The 24,204-nt window shown below is 49.6% G+C and overlaps 1 protein-coding gene across 15 annotated transcripts; it reads left to right on the top strand.

Annotated features, from left to right (window-relative positions):
• Window positions 1–2,997: 2,997 nt before the first annotated feature.
• LOC120660180 (protein C2-DOMAIN ABA-RELATED 11-like) lies at window positions 2,998–23,353 on the top strand. Of its 15 annotated transcripts, none has more exons than XR_005669408.1 (8): window positions 2,998–3,245; window positions 3,391–3,546; window positions 5,048–5,143; window positions 6,424–20,845; window positions 22,280–22,333; window positions 22,587–22,791; window positions 22,899–22,928; window positions 23,081–23,353. XR_005669408.1 is itself a non-coding variant. In XM_039938578.1 (5 exons), the coding sequence occupies exons 3-5, from the start codon at window positions 5,102–5,104 to the stop codon at window positions 7,113–7,115; spliced, it is 510 nt and encodes a 169-aa protein (XP_039794512.1). In that variant the 5' UTR covers window positions 3,006–3,245; window positions 3,391–3,546; window positions 5,048–5,101; the 3' UTR covers window positions 7,116–7,363. The 15 variants fall into 15 exon arrangements, 6 of the variants coding, with proteins under 6 accessions (XP_039794512.1, XP_039794511.1, XP_039794510.1 ...); XR_005669407.1 differs by having other exon boundaries at window positions 22,547–22,791; XR_005669406.1 differs by having other exon boundaries at window positions 22,280–22,791.
• The last annotated feature ends 851 nt before the right edge of the window (window positions 23,354–24,204 follow it).

Raw genomic sequence — 24,204 nt, 5'->3', positions numbered from 1 at the left:
TAAACTTTAACTCAGACACCACATCTGCATTAGCGATTACTACTCTAGCCTTGCACAAGGACATCCGTCTCTATCAGGAGCCTTAGTTCTAGAGCACCCAAATAAGTGAGATGAAACCAAATTGTATTGTTATCTAACTAACTCAAGTTGACATGCAAGATAAATTACTCAACATATTATCATGAAAGGATCACACACAACCAATCATATGAACCAAACATACGAAGATGAATGAAATAAACATCTAGAACAAAGTCAAGACATTACATAAAGAGAAGATATAAGACATGCCAACTTTCCATGAAGACTCTCACTCCTTGAATTACAACTCCACACTTGAATTCTACCCCTAAAGCTTTACAAGTGAAGATGGCTACATTTCTTCTCTCTGTAACTCCATCTAGGAGGCAAGCCTCCAAAAGTAACAAATACAACAAAGCTTTCTTGGCGCTGACCACAAGTGCTCAAGCTATGGATGCTCTCTGTAGCTCAAAAACAAGCTCTCACAATGCTCACTTTGCTCACACACACTCGATCTCTTAACCCAACTAAAAGATATCAAATCTAGTAAGCGCAACTCACAAAGAGTGTTGGAGAAAGCTTGCTGGTCAAGGAAATAGCTTCAAGAAGCTCAAAGACGCCAGGGAACCAGCCTCCCCCAAAAGAGAAGGCCAAGCCGATTTCTAATAACTAGTTGTTGGGCTTGTTAGTGCAAACCGGTCTCTTAGACCGGTCAGATCGGCCTGGCTAAAACTAGCCGTTCGTTAGACCCTAGTACCGATCGGACTGATCACCAAGACCGGTCATACCGGTCAGGGCCAAACACCTGAAGATCCATCTCGACCGGTCAGATCGGTCCCCCTGACCAGTCAGACCAACCAGGGCCAGAGGATCTTAACCCCAAGTGAAGATGTCTCACTTGGTCCACCAAGCTAACACTTTATCATCCAACCAGCACAAAGTTAGTTCACATGGTTTTCTCTCAGGATCCTAACTTGGGTGACCTATGAGTACTTTTGACCGTGTCAATTAACCAATCTTGTATCCCTCTTGATAGTATGGTATACATATACTAAAGGTTAAATGTAAATCACTATTCAACCACTTAGCTCTTGAAACACTTCTGTTTTTTAATACTTTGACTTCGTCAACCTTGGGACATCAACATTATATCTTCTTCTCTTGAGCAAATCCATGCTTGAGCTAGTGACCTAGCATTCCCATCACATTTGCAAATATGTCCTTGAAACCTTAAGTCACTCCAAAAAGTATTTGATGCTTTGCATTACTTCTCCCAACAAGATTTAGATATGGTTCTTCGAACACCCCACGGATAATAGCCACTTCACCCTAGCAATTTGCATCATGGTAAGCTGTCGCATCACCAAAGTTTGCTTAGTCCCTCGTACTAGTCCCTCTTGTGTTGCAACCATGAACCTTTGATCCCTCAGACAAAGAACTCTTCATTATATCAAACCATAATTAGAAACCATCATTGATCATTGCATGAACCTTTGTTTCTGTTTTCCTTCACAATATGCTTGACTTTCAACAATATTTCTCTTTCATTTGATTCTTTATTACATGAACCAATGTCAATAATTCTTTTACTAATGAATCCCTACTCATGAAATCCTCAACAAAATCATTAATCCTTTAATCATGTTGTCATTCAATTCACTAGCCAAGATACGCTTTCAACGCGGCCTCTGCGCGCGCAGGCGCCGACGAGGACCAGGATCGCACGATGAGGCCAGGAACTCGCGCCTCCCTCCGCCGTGGAGCTCGCGCCACCCTCCGCCGCGGACCAACGACAATGACTACGGCGGTAGGCACGGGGCCGCGATAGCGCGAGGGCGGAGCGCGAGCGGGAAACTGCAAGGTGAGATTCAAACAGTTTCATTGCACAATTTATCAAGATTAGAAATTATGTAACCGTACCAGGTAAGTTTTATAGAGATGAAACTCCTCTTTCATCTCATGAAACTCCCTCCTTCTTTCTTTTTGTCATACGAGTAAAGTTGATGATATAGTATGGAATTTCATATTATAAAATTTTTTCATGAAATTTTCATCAAGACTGGTTTAAGAATTCCACGTGAGGAGCCCGTGCGTAGTTCGTTTGACCTGGTCCGAGGCAGAGGATCGTTCCTGCGGGCTGACCGGCGCCCGCGCCACTTACCCACCTGACCACACCCACGCGTCTGTCCGATCGACCCGGGTGGCCCGTCGAGGCCGCCGCACCCGCCGCACCAGCAGCCCCGCGGGTTTGACCGCCCCGCCCGATCCGGCCCGAGCAGACCTCCTCACCCGCGTGCGCGTTGCCACTAGTACCAGGCTACCAGCACACGATGAGATGACGAGTAAAAAAAGACGGGGCATGAGAGCGGTGCGCTCGGACCATACGGCCAAGCCAACCGAAGCCACTTCACCCGTTCACCGACCGAGTCGCCCGTCCCGGGCTCGGACCGCGTCCGAGGGGACCGCGGGGCCCACACGCTCACTTCCCAGCTAGGGCTTGCGAGCCAGCTCGAGCTCGCTTCGGCTCGGCTCGGAGCGGCTCGCGAGCCTCCAACGAGCCGAGCCGAGCCTACTTGTCAGGCTCGCAAAAATGACAAGTTGAGCCGAGCCGGCTCGCTCCGGCTCGCGAGCTCAGTCCCCTGATGCTCATAATGTCCCATAAGCTATTTTGAAACACTGTAACACTAACTTGTGGTGTGACAATATCAATATTAATCTATATTTATGCTTAACATGATTATTGTTTATTGATTACTTTCAACATATGTATATGCTTTATATATATATACACTAGTTATATACTAACTGCATAATATATATTTTGTGCCAGAATCCGGCTCGCGAGCCGGCTTCGAGCCGAGCCGAGCCTCCTCGGCGAGCTCACCAAACTGCCGAGCCGAGCCAGAAGCCGGACTCGGCTCGGCTCGTTTCCAGCCCTATTCCCAGCTTTGCCTCCCCTCCTTTTCAGTTTCTTCCCCACCCCGGCGGGCATCGGAGGCAAACTGACCCAGTCTGCCACACCAGCAGTAACAGGCCACTCCGTGCTCTTGCGGACACAGTTGAAGCAGGCAAGCAGCAGCCGCCGCCGCCAGCAGAGCGAGGCGGGGAGCAGAGCATACCGGTGAGGCGAGCGCCCGGCGTCTTAAGCGAAGGCAAGTGCGGCTGATCTGATCCCTCCTTCCCTCCCGCTGCAGTCCACAGGGGGGGGGGGGGGGGGTGACCGGGTGAGTACAGCACACAGCAGCAGGGGCATCGATCCGTTGCTCGTTCGTTAATCATTACCCCTGTGCTCTTCAGAATCCTACTCTGCTGCCCCGGTTCTTCCTAGTCTGGTTCCTTGATCCCTGTTTCGGTTGGGTCTGCGCGCAGGGGGAACGGGCCAACGGGGCCCCGGTCGCCACGGAGGAAGCGGGGAGGGGGAAGGGCTGCGGCTTGCTCAAAGTCGCTGTGGCGCGCGGCCGCAGCCTCGCCGTCAGGGACTTCACCTCCAGCGACCCGTACGTCATCGTCCGCGTCGCCGACACGGTGAGTTGAGCTACAAGAAAGGGGGGACGAACACTATCTGTTCTTCTTCCTCCTTCCGCGCTTAAATCACTACCAAGAGCCTTTTGCTTTCGTCAACACAAACGAAGAAACGGCGATCATGCTTGCTGAAACTAAAATGTGTTGATGCCTAGACAAACGAAGCAACGACAGGAGCACACTTGGATATTATGCTGGTAGTGTGGCTCGGACCCTAATATCAGGCTAGATTGCGAGACACCTCTGCTTTTTCATTACATTGCAACATTATCTTGAATCAGCTTTCCTTGTTTTAGCAGCTAATAATGCTGACTTGGGTTCTACTGGCTATTAGAAAGATATAGTTGATTCAGCCTGACCTTTCCTGGACAAGAAGTTTAAAAATGTCAAGTTAAAAACACTTTTTTAAAAGTCCAACCACGTGTCATACTTGAGTTTTGATCGTTGTTTCAGTCTTCATTGGTCAATTGGCTACTTCTCATGGACAAATGCGTATGATGCTCGATAAGTTAAGAAATCTAGAGCGAATTGAAAAGGTTGCAGCTAATTCCTTCCATGTATTTCTTTGAATTTTCTGTGAAGGCGCAAGTGTTTTTAAGATCGTGACGACTGGTTCTGTGCATTGTTTCGCTGAAATCCACCGACAAAATCTCAATGTTGACTTAATTGCCTGCAGAACATGCGGCTGACCTAATTTCCCCTTCCCTTTTTTACCATCCCGTCCAGCTATAGAGTTCAGACATTCAAAATGTTAACCATGGAGGGTGCCAAACCCCCCACTCAATCCCTTCATTAGTTAATCATATCATGGTATTTTTTATGAGTAAGACTGACAGTGACACTAGTGCCTTTTTATCTCTGTCAGCTGGAGCACTTTTGAATTGTTTATTTATTTCTCTCCTTTTTTAAGTGGAAAACCTCCTTAATGATCATGAACTATTTGGTGTCAACCTATACTGACTTATTCCTGGATCTCTTTTGAGGACATAGTTAACTTGATCACACCTCTACATTTCAAATTTTCTGAGTACAAAGAATTGAACATGTGAAAGCCAATAGGATGCTATTGTCTTAAATGAAGTATGCATTTTAGATAAGCAGTAGTGCAAGCAAAACCAAGCTTGGATGGTGAGACGTAAAGATGCTTTTCTTCCAGGCTTCTAAATATCCAGCTCTACACCGCCCCATGAAATGGTCAGGTTATGCACTGTTCCAGCAAGTGGTCCACAATATATTAGTATAGGTCGGCTCAAATCTAATGAAGGGTTAGACAATGTACTCTGCTGATTATGGAAGCTGTGAATTCTCACACAGTAGGTAGTATTTAGTTATAGTAAATGGTCACTTTGACCTAGTAGTCAAGTTAGTGTGGTACTTACGAAACCTGTCTAATCAAGAGTGCATGGCTTGTTAGTTGTCATTTCTTAATAAGTGTAGTGTTTCTTCTGTGAGACCTGACAACCATTTCTTCCTTTCTTTCCTTTTTTTCCATTGGAACCTGCAGACTGCAAAGACAAAAGTCATCAACAGTTGCCTAAATCCAGTTTGGAATGAAGAGATGACATTCTCCATGAAAGAACCAGTAGGAGTCATCAAATTTGTAAGATTCCATTATATTTACATGATGAATTTATGCTCATGCCAAAAGACCGTGTTAGACCTGCATTTTGAGATTTTTACCTATAGTTTCCTTGGGGACTTGTTTCGTGTCCTCTTTTTATATGAAATGACCTGCTTCGCGTCTGAAGAAATTTCTTTGCTTAATGCTTTGACCAAGAAATTTGGTCATACCATTTGTACACGTTGTACTCAGTACTACTTATAGTTGTTTAAGACATGCGACCATCGAACAAATATCATTTATCAGATAGAGTAATACTTCCTCTAGTCAATTAAATGTCATTCTACATCGATCTAGAGAGACATTGATAGGCGGAAATCTGCAGTACTGGTTTCTTTCCCCTTCTCTTCTCTGTTTTTGCTCCATCATAATCCCCCAAACTCTGCATCCACCCTATATAGATTGGATATCCACGTGAGTTCCTATCAGTAAGTACAACTGCATTAATTTTCTGTTGACTGAACATTTGTCCGTGGAACCTTGTTTTCGCCTTATTGATAATAATGTGTGATAATAATGTGATGTGGCGCGGCTCATGTTTACTGTTAACAATAACAGTGACCTGACAACCAAATGTCAACTACAAGAACCCCAACTACTGAACTCACTTCCTTGGACTCTAGTAAAGGACACAATCTATCGCACCTTATTACAAAACTTTCAAAGCTTAAAGTGAAAATTATTGACCTAAATGATTGGTATATCTAGTACTTCATCCGTCCTAAATTATTTTTAGATAAGGAATAATAAATATTGTTGGAGAATAGAGAGATGTATAATGGATGGATGTATTGCATTGAGGTCTCGGGCGGTATATATAAGAGTACAAGACTTGGGGGGCAAGGCTCCCGGGATACATACGGCAGTCTACGATACAAATATCTTCAACTACCAAATATACTCTAATACTCCTGCGCAGTCACAGCGGGAGCACCGCAAACGGTGAGACTGGAGAAGAAGCCGAAAGCAGGAGCCAACGGGCTCAAATATACTCTAATAAATATCCTGGCCTCTACATATCCAGCCATTATTACAAGAAAGAAAGCTTTTAAATTGTAGGTCATTTTGGCTTTTCTAAGTATCTAACTTTTAATATGCACCTAGATATATGCTATAGATCTAGAAAAGTCAAAATGGTCTATAATTTGAAATGGAGGGAGTACTTGGCAACATTCTTAGGAGCTAGCTAGTAACAAGACATACATTTATTTTTAAGACCATCATTGTGCTGATCTTATCATTGCCATTACCATTGGCAGGAGGTGTTCGACTGGGACCGGTTCAAGTATGACGACAAGATGGGGCACGCTTTCCTGGACCTGCAGCCTGTGGCAGCAGCGACAAAGCTGCGGCGAGCGCTGCGGCTCACGGCAGGAGAGACCAAGCTCCGGAAGGTAGCCCTTGATGTCGACAACTGCCTGCTCTCCGATAGCTTCGTGATGTACGCCAACGGGGAGGTTGCGGTAGACGCCTGGCTGCGACTGCGTGACGTCGAGTCTGGTGAGTTGTTCATCACGGTTAAGTGGATCGAAGCTGAAAACACAAAATGATCACAACCCAGGAGACCATTAGCGTTGCATTTTACTTGCAACAATAGATGAGGTGACGTTGTTGTAGGGGTGGTTCTCTTGTTGTGCCCATATGTGATTTATCAGTGGTATTTCTTCTTTCCTTGTGTGGTGCACTGTCTGACCTGAGTGTAAATTTTCCACGGTTCTTAACAGAACAAGTAGCGTCTTGCTCGCAAAAAAAAAGTATGCCAAATGGGCATGTTCTGATCTTTCTATGTGTTGGGGACACCACCTTCGGGCCGGTCGCCGAAGGCGCGCGAAGACAAGACGTCAGGAGCAATGAAGCCGATGTCAAGAGCAAGCGCGGAGATGGCCCATCACGTGGGTCCTCGGGTCGGAAGACGAAGACAGGCGAAGACCGGGCGACACAAGTGTCCTGACGAGGAGTGGTCAGTGGGCCCCCACGGTCTTCGTCGATTAGGTCGAAGAGGGCTGCCTGGAGTTGTGGGCTCTTCTGAGCTGTACCGCACGTAGGCTGGGATTTAGAAATCACGTGTACGTCCGGGAATATGACCGTTGTAAGGGTGCAAAAGAATAATTGTACATTGGAGGCGTAACGCCACCTATAAATACCCCCTGTAATGTTCATTGATGAGACACATTGAATAGAGAGAGAACATTTACTGCCTGAATTGTGTGCTTGTTCCTTAATGTTGTAGTGTCCGTCCATTCCGGAGACGCTCTCCACCAATAGTTTGGCGCCCACCCGTCGGTTCGATACACCACATGGCGGCGACGAAGAAGAGAGGAACCACCGGAGCCACTTCGGAGGACACGACGACGACAACACCCTCGCAGGGCGAAGTGGCAGCAACACAGATGAACGGGACTACCAGCGACGGCGTCTCTGTCGACGCCCTTGCAGATGGCCAGCTTGAAGTCAACCTTCTGGACCTCGGCGTCTCAGCCGAAGACATCGCGGCGATGCGTCGCATCAACGCTCGCATCGAAGAGGCGCGAAGGGCTCAGCAGCAGGCCTTGGAAGCATAACCTTTGGAGCCACAGATGACGACAAGAGCGAAGGGGAAGCAGACCATGCTCACCGAAGCAGAGCGTCAAGAGCAGTACAACAAGTTGAGGGTGGAGGAGCTTCGCTGCAAGAGAAGCTCCGTGCCCAGCTGCTGCAGCTCGAGAAATTGCAGGCACCACTACCACCACCACCGCAGAAGGAGATGATCGGGGTCAACCCGCGACAACAAGAACCACCAAGGTTCCGCCCGAAGTTCGTGCCAGTTGAGGAGATCTCTGACCATTCTGAGTCAGACGGCGAAGAGCCTTACCGAAGAAGGCACAAAAAAATATCACCACTGTCCGAAGAGCTGGAGGAAGTGCAGTGGCCTCATCGCCTCAACCCAGCAATATTGCCGCAGTTCGATGGGGAATCAGACCCCGAAGAGTTCCTCCTCAAATACGAAGCCACCATAGAAGCATCGGGAGGAGGCACCGCGTGTAAAGCGAAGGCGCTCGTCCTCGCATTGAAGGGCTTGGCGCAGCGTTGGTATGCAAACATCCCTTCAGGAATCATTCTGTCTTGGAAGTAGCTTCGCTTCGAACTATGTGCAAGTTTCCGCGCGGTGAGGCCCGACGAAGTCACATCCTGTGATTTTCACGATCTGAGGCAAGGAAGTATGACCTTGCAAGAATATCTTCAGAGCGTCATGAAGCTTCGCACAAGAGCACCCAATGTCGCCGACCAGAGCATCATCGACTCTGTGGTGAAGGGAATCAACTTAGGACCATGCGGAGAATACATATCTCGGCGCAAGCCGAAGACAGTGACAAAGTTGTTCGAGATAATGCAAAAATATTGCATATCCGACCGGGCGAAGAGGAGAAGGCTCGAGGAGAAGAACGAGCAGAAGTCGCGAAGCAGTGAGAGGTCCCATTCAAAACCATGGCATGCTGGCAAACCAAAGCAGAAAAGAACAGTGAAGAAGAACCCCCCCCGAGAGCAGAGACACCATCACAGGGGCAAAGGCGAGAGGGACCGCCACGAAGAAAGGTCCAACGGCGATGATCGTCACCATCGCGAAGAACGACACAACAAAGGCCGAAGAAAGAAAATTCCATTCTGTTTCTTCCACAGGAAGGACAAAGGCCATTGGACAAATGAATGCCCCTTCGCCATTGAAAGAAAAGAAGAGTTTGACCGGCAGAATTCCCAGCCAGCGAAGCCAGTCAATCATACCTCGCAGTTGCCACCTCAGTCTTCGGCAACGGCAACCACTTGGGCTCCTACGCCAAATTGGCCGGTGTTATACCCGGTTTTCAATTACAACCCGTTACCATATGCACCACCTCCGCAACAATCAATACCAATGCTACCACCTCCGCAGTACAGTCAGACATGGTCCAGAAGCTCAACACCATTGTCTTGCGACACAACTCTACCTCTACCTCCGAAACTTGAGCCGGGGCAGATTCCAGAGCGAGCAATCGATGCACCTTCGGGCAGCAGGGTGAACATCATCAACGCCATCTCCGGAGGATCTAATGAACCAGTGCTTGAGACAAAGAGGCAGCGCAAGGAGTACTTCAGAACAGTTTCTCATGTCAGCGAGGGTAAATGCTTCCGAACAACTTGGTCGCATGTCCCGATATCCTTCACACAGGCATACCTTCGGCTGCAACACTACCCACACAATGACCCTCTTGTCATCAGGGCCAACATCGGCAAGAATTCAGTGCACTTCGCAGGGAACGATGTAGGGAGAATACTGGTGGACAATGGGAGCTCCGCAGACATCCTCGTATGGCAGTGCTTTGTAAAAATGGGTTTAACAGAAACAGCCTTGCATAAGTCACCGTATCTGCTCATTGGCTTCGGAGGCAAGAGAATAGAAGCTCTTGGCAAGATAGAGCTCAATGTCACATTCGGCGAAGGAGCAGCACAAAGAACCGAAGCAATAACCTTCGATGTAGTTGACATCAACTACCCATATAACGCCATCTTCGGGCGCAACACCTTGGTCAAATTTGCAGCAGTGATTCATCAATCCTATTTATGCATGAAGTTACGTTCGGCCGGGGGAATTATCACAGTCTTCGGCAACCAGGAAGAAGCAAGAAGATGCGAAGACAATGCATCAATTGGCAACAAGAATGTTCATGTCATTGAAACACCAAATGAGGTCAATGAGGCTGCAAACAGCGAAGAGCCGGAGAAGTCAGGAGGGGTATCCCCGGCGTAACACACGAAGGTCTATTGTGTGAAGATGTGCCCGACCGAATGGTGATCATCGGAAAAGGGCTTGAAGAGGCTGAAGAAGCCAGGCTTATACAGTTTCTCCGCAATAATCAAGACGTGTTTGCTTGGTCCTCTTCGGACCTGCGAGGGATCAGTCGAGAGGTCATCGAGCATGAGCTCAGGGTGAACCCGAAGGCAAAACTAGTAAAGCAGGGACAAAGGTCAATGTCCGAAGAAAGGCAGAAGGTGGCTCAGGCCGAGGTACAAAAATTGTTGGACGCGGGCGTCATCCACGAGGTCCAGTATCCGGAGTGGCTAGCAAATGTTGTCATGGTACCGAAGAAGAACGGGAAGTGGCGAATGTGCATTGACTTCACAATCTTGAACAAGGCGTGCCCAAAGGACGAATACCCACTACCACGAATCGACACCCTGGTCGATGCAGCAGCTTGCTCGGAGATGCTCAGTATGTTGGACTGTTTCTTGGGTTATCACCAGATATTCATGAACAAGGCAGACGAGAAGACCAGTTTCACCACCCCCTTCGGGACATACTGCTACGTGAGAATGCCTGAGGGTCTGCGCAATGCCGGATGCACTTTCAACAGAATGATCAAAAAAGTATTGGGGGATCAATTGGGGAGAAACATCTCCGCATACGTTGATGATGTGGTTGTGAGAAGCAAAAAGGAGGAGGATCATATCCAAGATCTTCGCGAAACATTTGCGAATCTTCGTCACCATGGCCTCAAGCTGAACCCGGAGAAATGTGTCTTCGGCGTGCGAAGAGGCAAACATCAAGCCCTCAATTGACACAATCGAAGCTGGCAAGATACAAGTAGCAATCAACATGAGAAAATATCAAGAGGAAACACGAAGGTGGAAGAACAAGAAAGTGAAGCCTAGAAACATCAAAGAGGGCGACTTGGTGCTTCGAAGAATACCGAAGGCCAAGCAAAATGGCAAGATGCACAGCAAGTGGGAAGGCCCATTTATCGTCGCATCTATGGCAAGGCCAGAGGCCTGCAGGCTCCGCATGCTAGAAGGCACCGAAGACCCTTATTCATGGAACAAGGACATGCTACAGAAGTACTACGTGTAGAAAATGTGTAAGAGCTACCGGAGGAAAATAACCGAAGGGGCTTGTAGGGCAAATTCTTTTTCTTTTTTTTTGCGTCTTTCCTTTTTTCTCATGTGTAAATCCGCACAATGTACCGAAGGGCCCGTACTCTTTTCCTTACGGGGAAGGTTTCGAGTGTCCACTCGGGCGCTGAAGGTGTGAGGTTTTTAACGAGGCGGAACCCTATGTAACCCCTTGTGAAATATAAACAAGGCCCCCACAAAAAAGTCTCGAAGGAACGAGCACGCTGCAAAGGCGCCGAAGCGTCTATCCTTCTTCGTCAAAGCGAAGAGGGGAGTCATCGGCGCGAAATACAAGCCATAACGCTTGAAAGAAGTAAGCACGAGGCGCAACCCCGATTAAGGGCTTCGCTCCTCTTAGCTTCACTTCCGGAGAAATTAACAAAATCCCGTCGCATGAAAGCGAAGGGTGGAAAGTCCTGTCGCACGAAAGCCGAAGGCTAGGCGCGAACCTCTCCTGCTAAAGAGCCGAAGGTCCCCTAACAAAATCCCGTCGCATGAAAACGAAAGGTGGAAAGTCCTGTCGCGCGAAAGCCGAAGGCTAGGCGCGAACCTCTCCGGCTAAAGAGCCGAAGGTCCCCTAACAAAATCCCGTCGCATGAAAGCGAAGGGTGGAAAGTCCTGACGCGCGAAAGCCGAAGGCTAGGCGCGAACCTCTCCGGCTAAAGAGCTGAAGGTCCCCTAACAAAATCCCGTCGCATGAAAGCGAAGGGTGGAAAGTCCTGCCGCGGGAAAGCCGAAGGCTAGGCGCAACCCTCTCCGGCTAGAGAGCCGAAGGTCCCCTAACAAAATCCCGTCGCATAAAAGCAAAGGGTGGAAAATCCTGTCGCGTGAAAGCTGAAGGCAAAGGCGTGCATAATTAAAACAATAGGCCGGAGGGGCTAAAGCACGTTTCACAGTCATCATCCACGCCAGTCGAGCGAAGTGGGGTGGTGTTTCGCAAAACAAAAAACACGCACGATGCCGGTAAAGATGAACGAACAAAATGGCGTTTGTAACCTCGCCCGCACAAAGGGGGGTGGCGCTTCGCAGAATATATTTGTGCACAGTCGAAGGATAAACGCCAAAAAATTTCATAATTTATTACACACAAAGTACAGGTTTATTACACCGCGAAGATACACTTCGCACGAAGGCACGAATAAATAAATTACATAGTTACATCCGAGGCCTCTTCCTCGAAGACTAGGCGGTCCACCTCAGATATGATTTCCTGGACCGCCACATCTATTATTTCTTCGGCTGTCCGTCGAAGAAATGCTTCGAAGTCGTCCCCTGAAACCGAGGGCAACGTAAATTAACTAGAGCTCTCGACGAAGATGCCTTTGCGTCGGTACATAAATTCATGAGGCGGAAGGGGCTCCTCGTCCACCGGCTCCGGCTTCGGCTCACGGAGACCGGCGGGAGCACTATACGGTCTATCAGTATCGAGAATCCGTTTTATTTCGCGACGAAGCGCGCGATCAGCAAGGATCTTCGCGTGTTTTTCCGGATCACGCTGAAATTCGGCAAAAAAACGCTTCGCATCGGCGTTCCAAAGGTCGTAAACACGCATCCTATCCGCCCAGAAATCTTCAAATGAAACCGAAGGGTAACGAATATGGAACTTTGCCCAGGACGCACCAACGACATAGAAATCCTCTCGATTCAGCTTGCGAGGAAGCACGTCCTCGGTCACCTGCGCAGGGGCCAACGCAGGGTCCTGCGCAGGCACAGAAGATGTTAGCTTACAAAAGTAATAATTACAACCAGAAGACCCCTACACAACAGCCTACAACGACCCTCACACCTCGCCAGCCGAAGGACGAGAGGAGGACGCCCCTGTCCGGCCTTCGGGCGCCGGGGCTCTGTCAGTAGCGTCTCGGCCGTTTTCGCCATTCGCACCCTCGCCACCAGGTCCTTCTTCGGCAGACACAGCTTCATGGAGGATGGGCTCCGCGATGGTGTCAGCCTTGGCCTGGAGCTGAAAGATGCCAACTAGAAGTCAGCAGGTTTTCTGTAAAAAAAAACGCAGATAATCATCTGGGGCTTCATCCGCTCGACTTCACGTTGTACAAGGGCACGACCTTCGCCCTTGAAGAAGCGCTCCATGAAGCTGACGGCGATGTTTTTCGCCAAAGCCGGCAGCGTCTCCGGACAAACAGTTTCCTCGCTCGGCCAGCGGACGGAGGAATCACGATGGGAACGAAGTTAGCCTTCGTCGTCACCACGCTAGCCTGCCCAGCTTCGGAGGGAAAAAGACTGTACACTGCGGCACTGAGAGTACGGACGGCGACCATGGCACTGATATCTTCATGGAAATGTGCCCCAGCGTCCAGCATGGCGACGCAAGCGTGAAGCCACTGGAAAAAAGGAGCCCAGGCCAACTGTGTCGGTGCCTTCCGGAAACATATCCGGAGCCACAAGCCCATACCGGGCGAGGAGGTCAGGAAGCTCTTCCTGCAACTTCTCCGAACCGGTCTTTATAGCCTCTTTAAAAATGCGAAGCCGTCTTTGCATCCAATCTCGACGTTTTTCAGCGTCTTCAGCAAGCAACTTGGCGGCCTTCGCGGCGTCCTCCGCCTTCACCGCCCGATCAGCGGATGCAAGCAGCTCCGTGGTAAGAGTCGCCTTCGCCTCAGCAGATCTGGCGAGGCGCGTCTGCAGCTCTGTTTTCTCCTTTTCCAGAGAGGCCACCTTCGCCTCCAGATCAGCAACAACAGCCTTTGAGCTGTCCTCAGCCGCCAACTGCCGGGCAGCACAGCGCGCAGCCACGAAGGCCTTCAGCGACAAGTCTTGGGCGCTCTCTAGGATGTTATTTAGCCCGCTCCCCATCAAGTCTTTTTCCATGAGGGGGAAGCATAAGGAGTCCCCCGCCGCTTCTAAAAGCCCACATTCGCGGTCCCGGCTCTCAAAACGAAGAGATTTGACGATGTTCCCGCCGAAGCACACAGCAGTGGGCTTCGTACCGAGTTCCATAGCAACAGCTTCAGGATCAGCGTCACGAACGAAGAAGCTACTGCTTTCCGACGAACTGCTGGAGTCTCCGCCGCCACTCTTTCGCCCCGGAGGAGGACGTGGACTTCTCGGGGAGGATGAGGCTTCGGCGTTTTTCTCGGAAGGAACTTCGGCTTCTTTGCTGGAGGTAGTAGCTCCGTGTGGAAGAGACGAGCGGCGGGGGGTGTTGACCACGACGTTGACCTCCTCGACGTCGCCCTCGTCTTTGCTCTCCTGGGCGGTGCTGAACTCAAGGTCCAGGCCGGGATGGACCGCCCTCAGTGGCACCGCCACCTGTTGAATGCCGAGGGGCATTGCCTCGGTAGGAGGAAGGTTGCTGTCTTCGCTCCCGCCATCTTCGGATTCCCCCTTACTTTGCAGGGGAGACTGATGCAAGATGGCGTCGATGAGCCAGCTTTTCTTTTTCGGCTCTGCGGACGAAGACGCTTGCTTCCGCTTCGCCTTTTCCAGAGCCTTCGCCTTCTCCGGGCCGCCCTGGCCTTTAGCAAGCTTCAACTCGGCCCCCCGCTGAGGAGCGGAGAGGCCCAACGCGTGGAACACCCGGTTCCGTTGAGCCCCGCTAAGATGACCAACGAGGGCTTTGTACTCGTCCCTTGACACTGACCCGACCATCTCGTCGACCCGGCTCTCGATGACAACAGGGTCCACCTCTGCATCGCCGAAGAGGCAAAAAGTGTAAGCAAAAGAGCGAAGCGTGCACCTCCATAACATGAGTTTAAGTACGAAAACTCACGGTCGGTTCGAAGGCTGAAGACGGTTGCGAAATCAGGTACCGGAATACCTTCGATCCAGCGGTCCTCGGCCAACCAGCTGGAGATGTCCCAGCCGACCCTGACGGGAAAGCAGCTGCAAGCGACGAACTCTTCGATGATGTCGCGTGTGCTGAAGGTCTTCGATAGTTTCCGCAGCAGGGCAAGAAGAACCTCGTCTTCGACCCGGACATGACAGGCGGCCTTCGGCACATCGCCAAGAGCAGCAATGCGGTCGACGATGAGGGGATGGGTCTTCATGACGGAGTCCAATGTCACCTTGTGATAGAACCAGTACGAGGACCAATCGTTGGCCACTTGTTCCTGCTCGCGGGGACTGGACTCGGGAGGTTCTTGTGAAAGGCGAAGGTATAACAGCCATATTGGGGAATGACTGATATCTCCGCACCTCCGGTTGATTCCACAGAAATCTTCTTCGGTTGGTAATGTTAGAACTAACTTGACATGGCTGTGTGTGCGTTGTGTGCGTCGTGTATGTGTGTGTGTCAAACGTGTGTTGCCGAGTCAGCCGTGAGCTGCAGAGGAGCTGCAGCCATGGTGGAGTCCGACCGCGGCGTGGCGCGTTCCAGGTTGTAGGGCGTCGAGCTCGTGAGCAGGTGTACTGCGGTGGGCTCGGCCGGTGTCAGTGAGGGGGCGGTGTGTGTGGCGCCGACTTGCATGGAGGTAGCCGCGTCGTCCGGGCGAGCGAGTGGCTCACGACGACGTGAGCGGGTCCTGCGGGTCATGGCGTGAATGGCGGGCGTGGAGGTTAGCTCCGTGGCGACCCAACCTATTAGTAGCCCGTTCTCCTCCGTGACTTGCTGCTGGAGTCATTTTCAGTTTCAATCAAAGGCCAGCCAACATACAGGCGAGTTGTCGCCGGGGCGTTCGTCGCCAGTTTTTTTCTAGTGTCTACTGTTCATCTTCTTCCTTGGTCTGCTAGCGTGTGTGAGAGCTTGAATGAGCAAGGGAGAGTGCAAGAGCGTGGAACGCGTGTTCCAGGGCAGCGCCAACAAGTGGCATCAGAGCCGGTGAAGCCCGGAGGTAGTCATGGCCGGTGATAGCAGTCCCCCGCGTCCTTCTTCGCCCAAGAGGCCGAAGTTCGACGGCAGTAGCGGCAGCGGCGCACGCGAGGTCGTCGTGGAGCGCATCGTCTCCAACTCCGGCGTTGTTGAGGTGCCGCAGCTGATGAGGACCAACTACCACGAGTGGTCTTTGGTCACGCAGGTGAACCTCGAGGCGTTGGAACTCTGGGATGCTGTGGAGGTGGAGTGCAAGGACGGGCGTTGGCCGCCATCCTGCGCGGGGTGCCGCCGGACATGAAGTCTCGCCTCGCCAAAAAGAAGTCCGCGAAGGAAGCGTGGGCGGCCTTGAAGGAGATGAGGGTCGGCGACAATCGCGTGAAGTCTTCGGTCGTGCAGCGGCTCGTGATGGAGTTCGAGAACATCACGCTCCGTGACAGGGAGTCCGTCGACGACTTCGCGATGCGCGTCATCGGGCTCGTCGACAAGCTAGGCGAGCTTGGCGAGGAGATGGAGGACAGCCGCGTGGTGAAGAAGATGCTGCGCGTGGTCCGGAAGAGGTACAAGCAGGTAGCGGTGTCGATCGAGATGCACTCCGACCTCAACAAGATGTCAGTGGAGGAGCTTATCGGCCGGCTGTGCGTGGCAGAGGACGCCGACGCTGAGGAAGCCGCGGACGGCATCGAGAAGGGCGTCCAGCAGCTGCTCCTCACCGAGGAGCAGTGGGAGGCGCGGCGCCAGCGCGGCGGCGCCAGCGCGGCGGCAAGGAGCGGGCGCGCGGCGGCGGCAGCGGCCATGGAGGCGATCGTGACGAGGACGACCACAACAGCACGTGCTCAGGGGCAAGCGGGCGTTCGGGGCGCCGCAACCGAGGGAGGTGCTTCAACTGCGGAGAGCGCGGCCACGTCGCCAAGTATTGCCCCAAGGTGTACGACGGCAAGGCGCTGATGGCAGAGGCCGATGAGGAGCCGACATTGCTGTGAGCAGAAGGACTTGCCATGTCAAGCTTAGGGGGGTGATTGTTAGAACTAACTTGACATGGCTGTGTGTGGGTTGTGTGCGTCATGTATGTGTGTGTGTCAAACGTGTCGCCGAGTCAGCCGTGAGCTGCAGAGGAGCTGCAACCATGGTGGAGTCCGACCGCGGCGTGGCGTGTTCCAGGTTGTAGGGCGTCGAGCTCGTGAGCAGGTGTACTGCGGTGGGCTTGGCCGGTGTCTGTGAGGGGGCGGTGTGTGTAGCGCCGACTTGCATGGAGGTAGCCGCGTCGTCCGGGCGAGCGAGTGGCTCACGACGACGTGAGCGGGTCCTGCGGGTCATGGCGTGAATGGCGGGCGTGGAGGTTAGCTCCGTGGTGACCCAGCCTATTAGTAGCCCGTTCTCCTCCATGACTTGCTGCCGGAGTCATTTTCAGTTTCAATCAAAGGCCAGCCAACATACAGGCGAGTTGTCTCGCCAGTTTTTTTTCTAGTGTCTACTGTTCATCTTCTTCCTTAGTCTGCTAGCGTGTGTGAGAGCTTGAACGAGCAAGGGAGAGTGCGAGAGCGTGGAACGCGTGTTCCAGGGCAGCGCCAACAGGTAATGCACCCTGAAGGCACGAGCGAAGCCTTCGGCGCTTGGAGAAAGGCGGCAGGTCTTCGCCAGCCACATATACAGGTTCAGCCGCACGATTGAAGTAGGTGTCATTTGATGTCAGTACACCTTGAACAGTTGAAAAATGTCCACCACCACGGGGTCCAAGGGCATCCGAGGCCGGCGGTGAACAAGTCACGGAAGACAACCACTTCGTCGTTGCGGGGATGAGCAACAGTCTCACCCGTCGGAGGAGCGCGGACATCGTCAGCAGAGACGAAGCCTCGACGAGCCAAGTCGTCGAGGAGGGACGGAGTCATTTTGGATAAGCCAAGTACAGTGGTCGTCGGACCTCCCGATTGATTCCTCTTCGGAGCCATCTCCGAAGATGCTGAGTGTTCTGAGAGCGCCACTCTTGAAGTTCAGCACTAGATTGGTTCGAAGAAAACGACGCTCAGAAACAACCTTCGCGAAGCGAGAAGCGAGGAGGCTGGGAAGCAAGGATGGTGAAAAGTAAAAAGCACAGCCGTCGCGGCGCCGCTATTTATAGGCGGGGGGCAAGCGCGAGAATTACCACACGTGCCACTGCGAAATGGAAAGACGCCGAACCCCGTGCTGCACGCGTGAGATTAAGAAACCGAGGGGTATATCTGTCCTTTCAGGTCTACGAGCCAGCACAAGATTTCCCGCCAAAGTTCGAATCTAATGATTTAGGCGCGAAACTAACGGTTATGAACATGAAAAATTTGCTTCCTCGACAGGAGCGCAACTTTTTTACAGGTGAGCACGGACTGTGCTTCGCCGGCTACCGTCGCGGCACCCAGCCCGAAGGGTGGCGCTTCGGGACGCCGACGGCACCCAAGGAGTCGAAGCCGCGCCCCTCCCGAAGATCGGACCGAGGCTTCGAGGGGCTAATGTTGGGGACACCACCTTCGGGCCGGTCGCCGAAGGCGCGCGAAGACAAGACGTCAGGAGCAATGAAGCCGATGTCAAGGGCCAGCGCGGAGATGGCCCGTCACGTGGGTCCTCGGGTCGGAAGACGAAGACAGGCGAAGACCGGGCGACACAAGCGTCCTGACGAGGAGTGGTCAGTGGGCCCCCACGGTCTTCGTCGATCAGGTCGAAGAGGGCCGCCTGGAGTTGTGGGCCCTTCTGAGCTGTACCGCACGTAGGCTGGGATTTGGAAATCACATGTACGTCCGGGAATAATCCAGGAATATGACCATTGTAAGGGTGCAAAAGAGTAATTATACATTGGAGGCGTAACGCCACCTATAAATACCCCCTGTAATGTTCATTGATGGGACACATTGAATAGAGAGAACATTTACTGCCTGAATTGTGTGCTTGTCCCTTACTATTGTAGTGTCCGTCCGTTCCGGAGATGATCTCCACCAACACTATGGTTTTTGAATTTTTATTTGCTGATGATTGATAATCCCAGTGACCTTTGAGCTTTGATTGACAATGTTGTTTGTTGATTACTACTAGAACATTCGGCGCGCTTTGCGATTTACGTAAGTTAATGAAAGGAGTCAATGAAAGGCAACAATCTCTTGTTCTATCTATTTTATATGCAGATACATGTCTCAAGAAAAATCTATCACGAAATCATCACATATGCTAACAAAAAACATCAACAGTCATACATGTTTTATGCATCAGGAGTCTTGTTCGGCATCTCAATCATCAAACACCTGATGAACAAACTATCTATAAGTGAGTGTTTGATGAACAAACTATCTATAAGTGAGGCTAACGATAAACTCTTCTATCTAGTGCTCTTATGTGTCTTTATTGCAGAACCATCAGGAGCATCCATGTTGATTTTAGGGTTAGCAACCTACAGTCAAGTGTGCCAAATAAAAGAATTAGTAGCCAACTAGGCAATGTATTTGATGCTATTGTTGACTACCAAAATCGGCCGTAATCGGTCTGACCAAGTGGTCCGACCGGTGGGTCCGACCGGTCTGACCAGTTCGAAAGGAGTCCGAGTATAATTAGAGATTTTTGTAGATTTAGATCGTAAAAGGGATTTCTTGTGGGATAAGTCCATCCCACTCTGTAAATATAAAGGATCACGACCGAGGCATTCAATCGATCAAAAACACATCAATACATTACTTTTTGTCTTCCCCCAACCCTAGCTCTTCCAACCTCCATCTGCTATTCTTCTTTCGTCTCCGCGACATCTGAAGACATTCTAGGTGGCATGTTGATCTTAGAACAATCCTGCGTGCGCTTGCCCTGACGGGGTCCCTCCCGGGCGAGCGTTCGTCGGCCTTCGCCGATTCTCACTGACGACCGGTTTTGACCGGTCCCTAAGAACGGTCTGACCGCTCCCTTAGAACGGTCTGACCGATCCACGTAGGAGGGCTGCATCACGCTCCTCGCACCGCGTGTTCGAGCGCAATCGTATGTTGGCTCGGATTGTGCGCCAACATATTTTGGCAACTCCGATGGGGAAGAAAGATCTTGGTTATTTAAAAACCGATCTAATCTACTCCATCTACTACCATGGTGAACTTGTCGAATCCTAGTGATGTTGATGCCAGCAACATTGTTAGGCCGACTGTCGATGAATTGTCGGCTGAAGATCATCAAGGTTATGAAGTCCTTATCAAGGAGTGCAAAGAGGAGAGCATACGGTGCAAAGAGAAAGAAATCGAAGAGAAGCGTCAGTGGTTCTTGTCTCACTTCTCCATGAATAGGAAAGGCGACGTTTCAAAACAAGGACGTGGTCATTCTTTTAGATGAAGGAGAGCAAGGCAAAGCAAACAGTAATGTAAGTACTTCAGCATCATCGGTTACTTTGGAGCAAGTTAGACAATTACTAGTTAATGATCAGAAGAAGATGCTTGCTATTGTCCAAAACATCTCTATCTCTATCTCTACTACTAAAAGGAGACTAAGGGAGATTTTTTTTGTTCGTCTTCCCACCTGCAATCCTTTGGTCCGCCTTCGGTGCTGCCCGCTATCTCGCCGCGCCGATCACGCCTCAATCTCGCCTTCCCCGTCCCGCCGCCCACTCCCCACTCCGATCCGATCGAATACGTCGCCTATGCCTACTGCTCCTGCGCCCTTTCATCCAATCCAATCAACGCCGCTGCTCACCCCACTGCTTGCCTTTCCATCCAATCCAATCAACGACACGCCGAACTCGACGCCGCTGCTCACCGCTGGCCAGTCACGACGCCGCTGATGCTGCCGCCCATGCCGATCGGTTGAGGGCCGTCGGGTCAAGCGCCGCCGGGCGACCGCAACGCTGCTTCCGGCCGCCGACACCATTCCGGGACGCGCCGAACTCGACGTCGCTGCTCACCGCCGGCCCCGTTGAGGGCTGTCGGGTCAAGCGCCGCCAACCGGCCGCGACGCTGCCGGGCGTCCACACGACGCTGCTCACGCGTCACCCCGCCGCAGCTGCTGCCGGCCGTGCTGATCCGCAGGTATGCAAATTGACACGATTGATGATGCATATGATTAGTGCCAACATGGCTAGGCAGGCGGTGTGCTTTGTATGGGCACTACGTTGGGTTTGGTCCCTGCTTGCACCGCTGTGGATTTTTTATTTGATATTTGTCCTCCTTGACCATGGCTCAACATGTAAAATGGCTTGTCTACAGTCATAGGTCAGATATCATTATATTTGGTCATGTTGGTGTATTTATTTTCTTATATTTGATCAAGTCAGTGTCGAACCCCTGCTAGCTGTCTAGGTCTTTGCTAAAATTATTCATATAGAATTGGAGATTGACATATTCTTAGAATCCTAACATCTGCTATACTATTTGACTGTCTCCATGAAAACTGAAAATGTCAGTTTGTGGCTTAGAAAAGAGCTGTCTGATTTGCTGCACATGAACAGATGGTCGGTTATGAGCCTGCCTGTTGTTCCACTACCTGATTGTGCAAATTGGGTTCATAATAGTTTATTACGCTTATTTACCAGTTTTCTTCCATCTGTTCATGTGAAACAACCAAGAATTTGTTTTGGTGCCTGGAAATTCAGTACCAGACTCATGCAGGTTCACATGCTTCGGTTTCTGTTGTTGGTTCTGTTAGTTCTTGGCATTAACCAAACTTATAGTACACACGACGTGGCCTCTGTCCTGGCTGTCCTACTTTACTTCACCCTTACTAATTTAGCACAAATTGGAGTTGCTGACTGAAAATCTATTGTATTCTGCTGAATTTAATGGAAATATTTGTGGCATACACATCTTTCATGTCTTCCAAATAGTAACAGAAAGTTTGTAGCATGTTGCCGTTGACTCACTTTGTTTCTGTGCATGATGTCTTGGTTGTATTGCTTGCGGATAAAGTGTCATGTGTTTGGATTTGTACACCTTCCATTCCTCTATGTTTATCCATTTTGTTCCCAGTTGCTGCTTTGTAATGCTTGATCATTGAAGTAAACAAGAGTATATTTATTTTAATATTTTTCACTCTAGAAGCCTAAAAGAGAAGAAAAGTTTGACTGGCAGGATTCCTATAAACCAAGCCTATAAACCATCAGTTTCTTGCTGAAACCAAATGCTCCCACTCTTTGCCACTTCAAATCAGCCTGGTTTAGGATGAAACTGATAATTTTTCGATGTTACTTGGTGTTGATCCCTAAACTAGCATTTTCGTGTCCACTGAGATCCTCGGTACATTTTCTACACAATGTGGTGCCCCGCTTTCATGTATAGCTAACCAAGCAATATCCTTTCTTTCTCTTAGTCCTGCTCACCCTGTCTACATCTGTGCAAGCCTTTCACTGAGACTTTGGGGTATTAATTTTCCCATTATTGAAGGTGTTCTGTTTGTAGCTGAATTTTTCTTTTTGCTGAAAATCTATGTTTTTGCTGCAACCTTCTGATTAGTAGGAATCGATGCAGTGGCCATGCTACAGGAGCATGAAGCACCATGTATGACTTATTCCTATCTGACTGGTAAAAGCCCTTACCTTCTACACACTGCAAATCACCTTGTTTTGGGAGTAACTGTTTGTATTTAGTGTCAATTCATGAAAATTATTTTTATCACAGTCACCGACTTTCAGGTCATCTGCTGATCTGACGATGTTATTTTTGTTGTCTACAACGTGTGATCTCAGATGGATCCTCTGAATAATACTAAAGTTACTCCTCTGAATAATACTACAGGTAGTATTCTTTTGTCCCGCTTCACAGTTTATCTTCTCAGCGTACAAAACAGGAAAGAAGACCCGGTGCTGCCCCAGTAACAGATGAGCTAAGGGAGGAGAAGAACAGAAAGAGTGAGGCGTATCACCGTCAAAAATTTAGTGCTCCCTCGATGACAGATGAGCAAATGGAGGAGAAGAACAGAAAGCGGCGTGAAGCATATAAGAGGAAAAAGAGTCATGCACTCAACAAGGAAAATGATCTAGGTTTGCACATGTTCGATTTAACAGTTGGATTGTTAGTGCCCCGATGATATTGTGCACGCTTCTATTTGACATTACTGTTTCATCTTATGATGTCTCTTAATGTGCAGTGGGTGGAGTCATGGCTGAACATTCAATGGGTATGTATATATATATATATATATATATATATATATATATATATATATATATATATATATATATATATATATATATATGTTCCTATGTTATTTCCTCGAGTAGTTCTTGTGCAATTTATCCATGGCAGAAACCCAACTCTCCATGTCTGCAGATTCGGATGATAAAAAATTGACTCCCTTGAAGTCAGTTGATACAAATATTGTACTAAGCAAAAAGAGGCATAACAGTGAAAATGATCCAGGTTATTTCCTCGAGTAGTTCTTATGCAATTTTTCCATGGCAGAAACCCAACTGTCCGTGTCTGCAGGTTCGGATTCGCTCGAAGGAGGGCATGATAAAATATTAACTCCCTTGAAGTTAGTTGATACAAATATTGTAATGAACAAAAATAGGCATAACAATGAAGATGATCCAGGTTTGCACATTTTCGAGTTAACGGTTCGATTGTTAGTACCCATATGATATTGTGCATGCTTTTGATTCGTGATCGAGCACTAAGGCAGAAATTCGTGATCGACGTTCTAGCGTTTGATGGGAATGCGTACAGAAAAATCCTTCCCCAATGTGTCAAGACATCTTAGGCGCATCATAGGAAAAAAACATTTCTTAGCGAGCTCTGGACTTGACTTGTTTAATTTAAAAACTATTTATATAATTCATATCGTGTGGATGACAATAAATTGTAATATAATATTCTTTACTGTTATTTGTACGTCAGATTGTCACTAATTGATGCAGGATGTGGACAATGCCTGAGCTGATGAGATCGTCGTTGATTATTAATGCAAGATGAACATCATGTTGCCCAAACTGTGTATTGCACTAAATTTTTTTCCTGCCCGTAGCAATGCACGGGCATGAACCTAGTGATTGATAAATCGTTAGGAAAGCAACCCTTGGCTAATGATAGTAGTGCTTGTGTATCTAGTGTTGCTGGTACTTTTCAAAATCATGCTATGCCTCCTGAGTCATCGGCAACACCAGCACCACAGTATGGTATGTCGATGAATTTTTACAATAGTCAGGAAACTCCAGAGCAATACAATGCGCATGGAGCGGTCAGATCGGTTTCACAAACCGGTCCGATCGGTCATGGTGGACCGGTTCCAACCGGTCAGACCGGAATCCCAATCGGTCAGACCGGTCCTGGTGCTCTGGTGGTGTATCAGTCGTCTCCTGAACCAATTGCTAGTATATCTCATGTTTTGGTTGATTTTAGCCGAACGAATGGTTCTGCTAGTTATTGTGTTCCTCCATATGCTGTTATGGCATATA

This window comes from Panicum virgatum, chromosome 2N, assembly GCF_016808335.1.
Source record: "Panicum virgatum strain AP13 chromosome 2N, P.virgatum_v5, whole genome shotgun sequence".
Lineage (NCBI taxonomy): Eukaryota > Viridiplantae > Streptophyta > Magnoliopsida > Poales > Poaceae > Panicum > Panicum virgatum.
Note: the sequence above shows the minus strand (reverse complement) of the source record. Positions and strands in the feature narration are given on the sequence as shown.